The sequence below is a fragment of the Schistocerca nitens genome, chromosome 2 (genome assembly GCF_023898315.1).
Source record: "Schistocerca nitens isolate TAMUIC-IGC-003100 chromosome 2, iqSchNite1.1, whole genome shotgun sequence".
Lineage (NCBI taxonomy): Eukaryota > Metazoa > Arthropoda > Insecta > Orthoptera > Acrididae > Schistocerca > Schistocerca nitens.
In genome coordinates, this window is record NC_064615.1 from 763,511,918 (window position 1) to 763,525,966 (window position 14,049).

The 14,049-nt window shown below is 40.9% G+C and overlaps 1 protein-coding gene across 1 annotated transcript in view; it reads right to left on the reverse strand.

Annotated features, from left to right (window-relative positions):
• Window positions 1-14,049, reverse strand: part of LOC126236998 (protein takeout-like) — a 59,715-nt gene that overhangs the window by 9,860 nt on the left and 35,806 nt on the right. Inside the window, exons 3-5 of the mRNA XM_049946723.1 lie at window positions 10,477-10,615; window positions 6,042-6,175; window positions 870-1,019 (exon numbers count right to left, since the gene is read on the reverse strand). Of these exons, the coding sequence (XP_049802680.1) occupies window positions 870-1,019; window positions 6,042-6,175; window positions 10,477-10,615 (423 nt within the window). The remainder of the gene's footprint in view (window positions 1-869; window positions 1,020-6,041; window positions 6,176-10,476; window positions 10,616-14,049) is intronic.

The window sequence follows — 14,049 nt, forward strand, 5'->3', positions numbered from 1 at the left end:
TGATAATGTGCCTTGAAGAATAGGTGAGGGAAAATTTCATGGAAATCCCTTATCTGGACGGGCGGAACTAATGGGATAAATGTCAAGGCTTCCAGGAATAGTTAAACAAGCTCTGTTGAGGAGCTCTAAAGTGATAATTTTCGTCGATAATATTCGTCGTTGGACGGCAGAGGTGGTTTATAAGTTTACTGCGAGGAGAGGATATGTAGAGAGGAAAAAAATCCAGAAGAAAAAGGGTGGTTGCTGGCATCATAGAAGTCGGAAGTCTCGTGACTGAGAGGTAAGTTTGTACGTGATACAATGATGACTAAATATAGCTTACCCAGTAGAGACACTACACTGATGAGGTTCTTATGCCACTAAAGAAACAAGACAGAGTGGCTTCTATTCAATTTCAAGTGTAAGGGCAGACTGTCTGATATTATTCTGATAGCGTGGCGTTAAAAAATTCTCAAGATATTGTGAATTATTATTAAAAACGACAAGCATACAACACTAAAACTCAAATTAGAAATTAAATGTTATGTGATGACAGACTCTAGATAGCTAAAATAAGTCTTTACAGACGAGTACCCATGTATTATTTCTGTATTTAAGTTGAACAACAAACCATTATTTACAGAGATGAATCTATCTCCTGTTACCAGCCGAGTGGCAGCTACGTCTTAGAGTAACGATTCAGTGCTTTGCCTACTAGGTTTCTTTAGGCGAAGATGAAGAGTATAAAACTCTTTGAAACGTTGCTTTACGATGATTCTGTCACTCGCCTTAGTGATTTTACTAGCAAGATACACTGGGAAAAACTGCATTTTCAAAATTAACATAATTTTGTAGCTAAATTTTGGACAGCTAAAAGGACCGTAACTTACCTAATGGCTTCTCGCCACCAAACAAGTTGTCCAGATGAATGCTGCCTTTTCCTACATGAAAGCGGACATCCATATTAGTGAATGTCATGTATTCTTTCCCTTGTCGTATTATCCTTTTACCCTGGAGACTGACGTCACCTTTACAGTTAGCTGAAAGAAAAATATTTAGTTACGTAACATATATAAGACCCATTTATTCAAGGAAACTATTTAGGAAATTATTTAAAAAGATATCTTATTTTGAACATGAAGTCTCAATATCGGTCCATTTTGTGCATCATTAAATCAAAATACTTGTAGTATGAAAACAATAAATACACTACTGGCCATTAAAATTGCTAAACCACGAAGATGACGTGCTACAGACGCGAAATTTAACCAACAGGAAGAAGATGCTGTTATATGAACATGATTAGCTTTTAAGAGCATTCACACAAGGCTGGCGCCAGTGGCGACACCTACAACGTGCTGACATGAGGAAAGTTTCCAACCGATTTCTCATACACAAACAGCAGTTGACCGGCGTTGCCTAGTGAAACGTTGTTGTGATGCCTCGTGTAAGGAGGATAAATGCCTACCATCACGTTTCCGACTTTGATAAAGGTCGGATTGTAGCATATCGCGATTGCGGTTTATCTTATCGCGACATTGCTGCTCGCGTTGGTCGAGATCCAATGACTGTTAGCAGAATATGGAATCGGTGGGTTCAGGAGGGTAATACGGAACGGCGTGCTGGATCCTAACTACCTCGTATCACTAGCAGTAGAGATGACAGGCATCTTATCCGCATGGCTGTAACGAATCGTGCAGCGACGTCTCGATCCCTGAGTCAACAGATGGGGACGTTTGCAAGACAACAACCATCTGCACGAACAGTTTGACGACGTTTGCAGCAGCATGGACTATCAGCTCGGAGACCATGGCTGCGGTTACCCTTGACGCTGCTTCACAGGAGCGCCTGCGACCGTGTACTCAACGACGAACCTCGGTGCACGAATGGCAAAACGTCATTTTTTCGGATGAATACAGGTTCAGTTTACGGCATCGTGATGGTCGCATGCGTGTTTGGTGACATTACGGTGAACGGACATTGGAAGCGTGTACTCGTCATCGCCATACTGGCGTATCACCCGGCGTGATGGTATGGGGTGCCATTGGTTACACGTCTCGTTCATTGACGCATTCGCATTGACGGCACTTTGAACAGTGGACGTTACATTTCAGATGTGTTACGACCCGTGGCTCTACCCTTCATTCGATCCCTGCGAAACCCTACGTTTCAGCAGGATAATGCACGACAGCATGTTGCAGGTCCTGTACAGGCCTTTCTGGTTACAGAAAATGTTCGACTGCTGCCCTGGCCAGCACATTCTCCAGATCTGTCACCAATTGAAAACGTCTGGTCAATGGTGGCCGAGCAACTGGCTCGTCACAATACGCCAGTCACTACTCTTGATGAACTGTGGTATCGTGTTGAAGCTACGTGGCCAGCTGTAACTGTACACGCTATCCAAGCTCTGTTTGACTCAATACCCAGGCGTTTCAAGGCCGTTATTAGGCCAGAGGTGGTTGTTCTGGGTACTGATTTGTCAGGATCTATGCACCCAAATTGCGTGAAAATTTTATCACATATCAGCTCTAGTATAATGTATTTGTCCAATGAATACCCATTTATCATCTGCATTTCTTCTTGGTTTATCAATTTTAATGGCGAGTGGTGTATATAAAAACATCTACAGCTCAGTAAACACTGAGAAAAAAGACAAATTTATTAGGTGGTACTGAATTGTATAAAATTATTGGTCCTCGCTGGACTGGCTAGACATTGCAGACATCTGATTCTACATTTGGTGAGCATATGCCCAACGAAGACCGTTACTAGAAGACGCAAACTCATGACTTCCGCTGTGAGCGGCGATGGTAGCTGAATCCGTTGGACGCCCCTTAGGTCAACAAACATCTAGCACGTAGACTACATTTGATCTTGAACTATCGAATTAAGATTAATATATCCACACTCCTAGAATTTCACCTAATCTCCTCAACCATTTCAGTATCTTTCCACTCAGTTAAAAACGTCCTACTCCTCTACTATGTTGCGTATTTCTCTTATTTCAATTTCCAGTGCATTGCAAATTGCTAAACAGTCTGATGTTTGAGCACTTTTTCAGTTCCTCTGGTAATATTAGATACCCAGAATTCTTTTGACTTTTGCATTCGTCCACTATTATGGGGATATTTCATAAATCTACTTTGGATTTCAAGCAGGAAGTTAGAAATAAAAACAACGACGTTGACCAATAGATATCTTGTGTATAGAAATAATATGTATATGGACAGACTATCAAAAGAGGTAATGAACATATGACAACCTCATGATCTCAAATTATCTTCTTCTTCTTCTATAGTGGTCAATCGAAGGATTGGTTTGCAACAGCTACAATGGCAGTTTGTCTCCATTCTGTGCGTCTTTCAGCTATTATCTTCATTTCTTTATAGGTGTTACATCCCACATCTTTCACGATTTGATCCATGTACCTCAGCCGTGGTCTTCCTCTTGGTCTTTTTCCCTCGACATATCCCTCTATGATTGTGTGAGGAGTCCTTTATGTCTTAACAGATGGCCTGTAAATTGCACTCTTCTTTTAACAATGAAATTCCAGAAGCTTCTCTTCACACCTGCTCTTTCTAGAACCACTTCGTTTGTGACCTTGTCGATACATTTTATTTTGAGCATGCGTGTGTAGCACCACATTTCAAAAGAATTTAGCTTCTGGTCTTTCTCTGTTCCGAGAGTCTATGTTTCACACCCATAGCCACACTCCACACATATGATTTCAAAAATCTTTTCCTGATTTCAAGGCTGACGCTCTTAGATGTTAAGATGTTTTTCTTCTTGTTAAAAGCAGCCTTTGCTTGAGCAATTCTACTTCTCACTTCTGCCTTGCTCCTTCCATCCCTGGGAATATTACTGCCCAGATAAGTAAATTTATCAACTTGTTCAAGCAGTTCATTGCCTACATGAACTTGGACTTTCACTTGATCTTTTTTGTCGCATGCCATTACTTTTGTTTTTGCTTTATTAATTCTCATATTATATCAAGTATAGATTTAAGTGTCAGGAAGTCGTTTCTGAAAGTATTTGTATGGAGTGTAGCCATGTATGGAAGTGAAACATGGACGATAAATAGTTTGGACAAGAAGAGAATAGAAGCTTTTGAAATGTGGTGCTACAGAAGAATGCTGAAGATTAGATGGGTAGTTAACATAACTAACGAGGAGGTATTGAATAAAATTGTGGAGAAAAGGAGTTTGTGGCACAACAGGCAAAGAAGAAGGGATCGGTTGGCAGGACTTGTTCTGAGGCATCAAGGGATCACACATTTAGCATTGGAGGGCAGCGTGGAGGGTAAAAATCGTAGAGGGAGACCAAGAGATGAATACACTAAGCAGATTCAGAAGGATGTAGGTTGCAGTAAGTACTGGGAGATGAAGAAGCTGCACAGGATAGAGTAGCCTGGAGAGATGCATCAAACCAGTGTCAGGACTGAATAACACAACAACAACATTATATTCTTCCCCCTAACTTTATCCATTGTATTCAGTAGGACTACAAGATCTTCTTCACTTTCACCTAGGACAGGTATATCATCGGCATGTCTAATCATGTCTAATCGTTGGCCATGAATTACTACACATGTCTGTGAATTTTCCCTTACTTTTTTCAGCGCATCTTCGATGTATAGGTTAAAGATAACAGCGGATAGTGCGCAACTTTGTCTGACACCTTTCCGTATCTGCACCTCTTCTTGTTTTGTCCGTCCACAGATAACTGCTGTCTCGTGTTTGTACAGGTTCCATATCATTTTTCTATCTTTATAGTCTATTCCTACTTTTTTGAGTACCTGAAAGATCTTATCCCATTAAAAATTATCAAAGGCTTTCTCTTCATCTACGAAAGTTATGTATGTTGTCAGGTTCTTATCTAGTCGTTTCCCTATTATTAGTTTTAGAGCAAATATTGCTTCTCTGGTTCCTCTATTTTTCCGGAATCCAAACTGGTCTTCGAAGAGTGTAGCTTCGACTTTTTGTTCTATGCGTTTTAGGGTAATTGAGGTTACTATTTTAGAGGCCTGAGTAACTAGGCTGAGCGTCCTATAATTTTCACATCTTTTAGCATTTGCCTTCTTTGGAATGGGGATCATAATGTTTTCCTCAAAGTCTGTAGGAATTTTACCCTGCTCATTTAAATTAACGGTATAGTTAAAAACCGAGCCTTTGAAAAACAGATGTAATGTATCCACATTACAATATGCATAATTTCAGGCAGGTATTCTTCAAAAAGCTTGATTACCCTTTATAAACAAAACAGACGAGAAATTAAGTCATATGGATGTGATTCAATCTCGGTTCACTTTCCAGTCGTCCGCAACGAATTAAAGTTATTGAGTCCTCATGTTGTAAATGTGATTGAATAGCAGTTTCAGCTTTGAAATAAGTGCTTTTTTTACTGTAAATAGAATGGTAGTCACAAAAAAAGCTATTGGTTTAGTGACATCTGGACAACGACTAGCAACCAGTGTCGACCGTTTCTTATGTACGAACAGTGCGACAGTGTATAACATAATAGATAAACTTCCGTGTGAATATATGTTCACTTAAACAAAAATGTAGTATAACTATGAGAATAAAATATTGCAGTATATTTAATACCTTACAATGTGTAGAACGATTTATGGTCATTACGACCAAATGCCAAAATAAATAGATAAAATCTCATAATATTACAAACATTATCAGTGAACGTCAAACATCTTTAGCAATATACAAGAATAAAAAGAGAAGATACAACACGAAAGTTTGTGGCTAACAGGTTTGTTTAGTCAGCTTTATTTATATTTAGTCAGGTTTCTTTATATATGAAACGAATATTGACTACTTTTATACTTTCAGTGAAAAATATTCACAAACTGACTGAGCACTGAAATAATTTTTCTTTGCATTCCACTAGTACCATGAATTAATTAACACTAAGGCAGTAAACAGAGAGAAAAACGTTACTGTCGATTCCATGTTTACAGAATCTTATGCATCGCCAGCAGACACAAAAGTACTAACTATAACGATGACACATTGAACCCATTTATAACTGAGAGTCGTGATTTTACTTACTGAAGTTGCCCCTCATTGGTCCAGAGCCATGGATAGGGATGAGCAATATCCGGCCGTGCACCTGGTAGCGAGCGACGATGTGCAGGTGCGGCAGATCAATGCCGAAGTCGAACTTGTCTCTGCGCATGTCTACACTGCGAAGGGAGAAACATTACCATTAGTATAGCTTGTATCAGCCATCGTGGTCTACAGCGGTTGACATTTATAGCTCACTGTATTAGTACCAACGAATGATAAGTAATCTTGCTGTTTTCGTTTTTTGTAACGGGGTTCAGCAAAGATACTGATATATCCACGTGTTTCCTGTGCAACACACGTTCACTGAAGACGAGAAAGTATAATGGCCTGTCGTTGGAGGAACGTGTCCGAAGTTAAAACGGCACTCACTGTTTGCAGTGGCCCCCTTTCAGATCAGTACACTTCCTGCAACCTTTAGCCAATCTTTTTCAAAGGAACAGCTTCCATGCTTACAATAATGGAAGCTCCGCAGAACAGCTATCTATAGCTGCCTTAATTTCTACATTGGACTCAAAATGTTTACCTCGCTGTACAGAATCTTTTTGTATCTTGTTCCGGTCAGATGTTCAGAAAACGTGGTATAATTCTTGTACAAACATTTATCACTGTTACACTTCCTACAAAAGAATTCCACTCTTTCTTCTGACAAGCATGTCATCAGATGATGAATACATCATGTAACGGCTATTTTGACCTATCCCATTTGTGCACTCAGTCGATTTTTTTAATCTATAGCTCCATTTTTGGGTCGTCCTTGATGTGGATCATCTTCAAGGTTAGTATGGCTACCTTTCATTTTAAGCTCACAATACTGTTGTTTATTTGTACAGTATTTTTTAAGTAGATGCGCTGATTGTGTATCGTTTAAATGGGTAAATGGGAAACCACGCCTTCATATGATGCTTTACATCCGCCTGCAACAACTCGACTCCAGTGACTGGTGTTTGCACTTGCGCTTCGGAGCCAATATGCTGCCCATGTTAGGTTGAGTCCGATACGTTCATAACTAAAGATCTCACTCCAGAGGTGATGTAGAGGTGAGAACAAAGTTTAATAACACACTGCTAGCTGTCAGTAGTAAAAGATCATGAATTACTAGTACTTTGATCTTTCCGGTCGATTTACCAAGTCTGTTTGCTTCTTCCAGTAGTCATATTTCTTGTTCTTAACATCAGTAACATCGACCACACCTTCTGGTCCTTGCTGTCTAGAAAATTTTGTACTTCCGTAATAAGTTTATGGTTTTCTATTAAATTCCTTTTCCTATTCAGTATGTCTACCATCAATAGTTTGGTTCCGATAATCTTGTCCAATAAAGTATTCGTATACTTATAACAGTTGACACTGGATGTCCAAGGAGAAATCTTCGATTACAAGAACGATCATTCAAATCAAAAAAGTCCTGTAAGTATGAGCTCTAAAATGCAAATATTAAGAGTTACAAGCACTTGCTCATCTACGCTGCAGTGAAAAGAATCTCTTCTAGTGCAAGCTTTTTGCTTTTCATATTTTTAGTGGTGTTACCATAGACCAGAACCTGGAAAAATGTGCATAGAACATGGGCTCTAAAGTGCATAGCTTAAGAGCCATGACCATGTGTTCATCTTGGCAACAGTGAAACACATATCTTCTACTGAACAGGTGTTCATAACTTTTAACGTATGCATTTTAGAACCGATTGTATCAGACAACTGTTTCTTCTTTTGGTGCATACTACCTCCTCCAAAAAGATGGAAGGCAAAGAGCTTGCAGTGGAAGAGATGTTCACAGTATCGTAGATGAAGAAATGCTCGTAGCTCCTAAGCTTAAGTTATGCATTTCAGAGCCAATGTCTACTACACATTTTTGATTCGAATTATTGTTCTTGTCACATCCCTGAATACTGACCATAGCTCCTGGGACACCCTGTTGATAAAAGTAAAAAGTAAATGATGTCTGAATGTCAATGAAAGAATGGCTAACCGTTCATCCTCAAGACCCGAAACCAGAGCAGTTAGTGACGTTGGACGCTGAGATCTGGAGTGATGTCGACATTCTAACTCTCCCACTGAATTCAGCTCGAGACTCTGGACAGGCCAGTCCATTTCAGCAATGTTATTGTCCAAAACCATGGTCTCGCTTGCATAAGCTGCTTTACGACAGGGTGCAAACAATCATTGTCCGCTAAGTGTTCCTCTACTGTACACAGTACACAATGCTGTAAAATGTGTTCATATCCTTCAGCATTTAGAATTTTTCCAAGCTTAATAACAGGTCCACAGCCCAACCACGAAAAACATTCACATACCGTAACACCACCCCGTCGATACTCTTGGCACAAGACAAAATGGCCGGTAAAGCTCCCCAGGCATTCGCCAAATCCGAACACTTTGATCGGATTACCATAGGGTATTGTGCGACTGATCGCTCCAAATTACTTGATACCAGTCATCCACTGCCCAGGGGCGTTACTGTTTACAGCCCATCGGGCGGCACTTAGCAATGACTACATAAATTTGTGGTTTTTGAGTTGTGATGCCCTATGCACAGTCATTGTGCTACATGGATCGCTGGTAGCACTTTTGGAACTGATGAGTGATTCCTTCCGTTGATTTCATGCGGTTTTTCACAACAACCTTGTGCAATGTGGGATGATCCCCGTCCGTCAGTACATGACCTCTGCCTGGTCTTAGTTTGGTTGTGATTGTTCCTTCGCGTTCTCACTTCACAAACACTTCAACAACAGGTGACGTGGGCAACTTTAGAACGGTTGAAACGATCCTGTGGATCTGTTACTCGCATCTCATCCAATGAGTGACCCACGGCCGATGTCAGTGAACTTTTTTAATCGACCCATTCTGAAAGAACTTGCCCCCCTTCTAACAGCCGTGTACCGCAAGTCTCTAGAGGAACGGAATGTTCCAAATGATTGGAAAAGAGCACAGGTAGTCCCAGTCTTCAAGAAGGGTCGTCGAGCAGATGCGCAAAACTATAGACCTATATCTCTGACGTCGATCTGTTGTAGAATTTTAGAACACGTTTTTTGCTCGCGTATCATGTCGTTTTTGAAAACCCAGAATCTACTCTGTAGGAATCAACATGGATTCCGGAAAAAGCGATCGTGTGAGACCCAACTCGCTTTATTTGTTCATGAGACCCAGAAAATATTAGATACAGGCTCCCAGTTGGATGCTATTTTCCGGAAGGCGTTCGATACAGTTCCTCACTGTCGCCTGATAAACAAAGTAAGAGCATAAGGAATATCAGACCAGCTGTGTGGCTGGATTGAAGAGTTTTTAGCAAACAGAACACAGCATGTTGTTATCAATGGATAGACGTCTCCAGACGTTAAAGTAACCTCTGGCGTGCCACAGGGGAGTGTTATGGGACCATTACTTTTCACAATATATATAAATGACATAGTAGATAGTGTCGGAAGTTCCATGCGGCTTTTCGCGGATGAGGCTGTAGTATACAGAGAAGTTGCAGCTTTAGAAAATTGTAGCGAAATGCAGAAAGATCTGCAGAGGATAGGCACTTGGTGCAGGGAGTGGCAACTGTCTCTTAACATAGACAAATGTAATGTATTGCGAATACATAGAAAGAAGGATCCTTTATTGTATGATTATATGATAGCGGAACAAACACTGGTAGCAGTTACTTCTGTAAAATATCTGGGAGTATGCGCGCGGAACGATTTGAAGTGGAATGATCATATAAAATTAATTGCTGGTAAAGCGGGTACCAGGTTGAGATTCATTGGGAGAGTCCTTAGAAGATGTAGTCCATCAACAAAGGAGGTGGCTTATAAAACACTCGTTCGACCTATACCTGAGTATTGCTCATCAGTGTTGGATCCATACCAGATCGGGTTGACGGAGGAGATAGAGAAGATCCAAAGAAGAGCGGCGCGTTTCGCCACAGGGTAACCGTGATAGCGTTACGGAGATGTTTAGCAAACTCAAGCGGCAGACTCTGAAAGAGAGGCGCTCTGCATCGCGGTGTAGCTTGCTGTCCAGGTTTCGAGAGGGTGCGTTTCTGGATGAGGTCTCGAATATATTGCTTCCCCCTACTTATACCTCCCGAGGAGATCACGAGTGTAAAATTAGAGAGATTCGAGCGTGCACGGAGGCTTTCCGACAGTCGTTCTTCCCGCGAACCATACGCGACTGGAACAGAAAAGGTAAGTAATGACACGTAAAGTGCCCTCCGCCACACACCGTTGGGTGGCTTGCGGAGTATAAATGTAGATGTAGATGTTACTGCTCCTCCATTGACAACACTACACGGCCCGTATCCTTTTATTCTGGCAGGTCCGCCTCTCGTGACCTTTAATGGTCAGCTCCACATTTCAAAAGGTTGTCCGGGTAGTTTCGATCACACAGTGTAGGTGGCCTTGCATGGAAGAGAACTGGAAGAGAAAGCCTGCGGCACTCACCTCATGCGGTTGATGGTGAAGTCGCTGCAGCCATAGGCGCGCACGTTGGTCGCCGTGATGCGCAGCGTGGGACCACCCGTCGCAATGATCTCCTTCAGCTCCAGTGGCTCGATGGACGGCACGTGGAACTCAGGAATGCCTGCGTAACATCAGCAGAGGATTTACATCTGTAGGATCTCTGGCAACCGAGAAGTACCGACCCATGACTGCCATCATATTTTTTTGAAACGCTTTCCAGATCTAGATACGTTTGGACACGGGAACGGGTGGAACTCAGGACTGCCAAATCTTTTAATTCAAATGGCTCTGAGCACTATGGGACATAACTTCTGAGGTCATCAGTCCCATAGAACTTAGAACTACTTAAACCTAACTAACCTAAGGACATCACACACATCCATACCCAAGGCAGGATTCGAACCTGCGACCTTAGCGATCGCGCGGTTCCAGACTGAAGCGCCTAGAACCGCTCGGCCACGCCGACCGGCCCAAATCTTTTAAATAAGGTTGATTCTCCAGAAGTTCACACTGGAAATGATACATTTTTCCCATTGTTACAGCACCTTTTTGCGGATATGTAGTGATCCTGATAAATATTTTTGTTTTTGTTTCTGTTTTTATCAAATCTGATCTGTTATCAAGAGTTTTTCATCCATTTGGTTTAGAGGGCGTTTGCTCCATGTTCCTAGTCTTGATGAAATGCGATTAACTTGAAATTTGTTTGAAAATAAATCAACAATTCGAATTAACCAAGAAGAGAAGTTATTTGTACAGGGTGAGTATTCCCTTCAAATGTCTTTTGAAATACGAAAAGTATTAGTAAGGCTTCTTCACCCACAGTAACAACCACGTCCTGCTCTTTAAGTAACAAGTGTTCTTGTCATCCTAACAGGATACAGGCATGAGTTATGTTTTTCTGACAGTAGTGTGCGGTTTTCACCACAGAGCAGCAATGCTCGATGCGAAGATTCAATATAATGTATCAAAATTTTGGTGCTTGTGTTGTGCATTTAGCAGGTTGAATAACCTACGCCCCTGGGTGTTCCTCCCATTCTTAGTGGAAATACGCTTTGCAGAAATTAGAGGCAATTGATAAATTGTGTGCTATCCCTGACAGTACTGCAGTAAAATAAGATGGAATTTAATACGTACGCAAATCAGTTGCTGAATCGTTATTAACTAGTAAATATTTTGGCTGAACAATGACTTTTAAAAAAGAATTGCTTCACGTGATATTGATTAACGCCGATTTTTTTTTAAAAAAGAGATCTACGAACAGTATTTATATGCGGGTATGTTTTCGAGGAGACGTTAATAATTTCGTCTGATATTAGTACTGTTAAAAAGCTTCAACGGACGAGGCTTTGCGTCATAACAACGCATTCGAAATAACAGTGTTATAACGTAGGTGCAGAAGCAACAGTGCCGACTGTTGTGAAGCTAAGAAGTGTCCTGCATATTATTTGCATTTGTTCCTAGTCTTAATTTTGTGAAATTTTCTATTGGTTGGAACAAGGGATATATTATGTACCAAACATTACATTAATGAATAAAGTAAGTAGTTCTCATTATTATTTTAAACGAAATCACCAAATCAAGAACTAATATACTCTCATCATAGTTCCATTTCGAAAAGGAAATCAAAATTGATGTTATCTCAGTAAATATGAAATCACATCTATCATAATTTTTTGAATCCTTTGTGACTATTTTACTAAGTGTATAAATAGAAGTTTGACATCAAAATGTTCGATAATCTGTATCGAGTCAGGATCCCACTAACTTTGAAATAGTTGATTCTGTGTGAAATACGAGGTCTATTTTTTTCCATGCCCGATCAGTTGCGGAATGGAAAGCACAGAGAAAATAAAAATTATTTTATTTGAAACATTTAGCTACACTTTCCAGCTGCTTCTCTACATAGTCGCCACTCCGACTTAGATATTTGTCGTAGCGTTGTACCAACTTTACAATGTCCTTATCATAGAAGGCAGGCGCCCGTGCTTTCTGCCAGTTCCCTATGCTGGTCTGCAGCTTGATGAATGTGCCAAAATGCTGTCCCCATAGCCAAAGGGTCATGTGAACGAAGAGGTGAAAATAAGAGAGAGCCGAGTCCGGGCTTTATGGTGGGTGGTCTAACATTGTCTATCGGAAACTCTGCAGGAGCATCTTTGTTGCAGTTGAAGTGTGCGGCCGAGCAATATCATATAGAAGAACAATGCCTGAAAACAACATTCCTCTTTGTTTGTTGTGTACTGCCTTTCGTAGAAGATTTTCTCATATCACCTGATCCATTCGCTGAACAAGATCATCCGTATGCTGAACCTTTGTACGTCCTGCTTCAAAGTTCCCGCACCACTGCTGCACTTTGATGTCATGCATGACGGTTAGGTTCTGTGTGGTCATGAAATCTGACGTAATGCCTCAGCATGAAGGTACCGGTTGACAGCAAGCACTTCAAACTTGGCGAGAAACTCTATCGTTCCACGCATCTTTACGTGTTCACTGGTCGCTCTCAACTGAAACGAGCGACGTGATACGATCGACGGGCATGCTAGAGAAACTGTGCAACACATCTGTGCGAAGCTTCGTCGGATTTTCAATGTGGTTTTAATTCGCGACCGATCGAACATTGCAAAGAAGATAGCACTTGTGGTTCATTCCGCAATGGAACTACATTATGGCAGGGGACGGAACATGCCAGCTCACTTCAGCGACAGGGTAATAGGAAATCGGTGTAATGGCACTACAAGAATTCACTTTTTAAAAAGAATGAAAAGAACCTTAATTTGACTAGGATGCTCTTGGAAATATGTTCCTTGTAATTGAATTTGGCTTCACGTTACTAACGTGAAAAAGCGCTCTAAGGACTTGTAAATTCACAAATCTGCCGCAGATTGTTCTTGTACATTTCAGCCATCCATAGTGTTTGGGAAAGCAACAACAACACCCAATATTTCCAGCGTATTTTTGAGAGACATCAGTGTGCAGTACTACGTTTTTCACATGTTCAGCCACTCTGATAAATTAGCTGAATATTATTCCTTAGAAAAGTCTGACAAGAAATTATTGTTTGGATCTTCGATGCCACCAAGAAAAATCCACATATATTAGACATTATGTCTAATTCAATGTTGCGTTGTCTGTACTCCCATCTATAGTAAACTCTCTCTTGGTCAGAGGAGGACTTGTGTCGTAATTAAGCGTTGACATCTTAAATGCTATTGTAGAGCCTATTAGTCGTGAACATGTCGCAAGAAGAGATCTGTTTCTGCTCGATACTGAAGTGGAGTGCGTAAAGTGAATCTGACTCCGCCTTATTAACATGATAATAAATGTAAAACAAAAATAAATTTAGTCATTTAAGTCGAGGTGACAAAAATTATGGCATAGCGATATGCACTTGTACTGGTGGCGGTAGTATCGCGTATACAAGTCATGAATGGGCAGTGCATTGGCGGAGCTGTCAGTTGTTTCCAGGTGACTGATGAATTGAGGTCGCACGACGGGAATTAACAGATTTCGAAAGCGGAATGGTAGTTGGAGCTAAATACAGGGCATTGTATTTCAAAA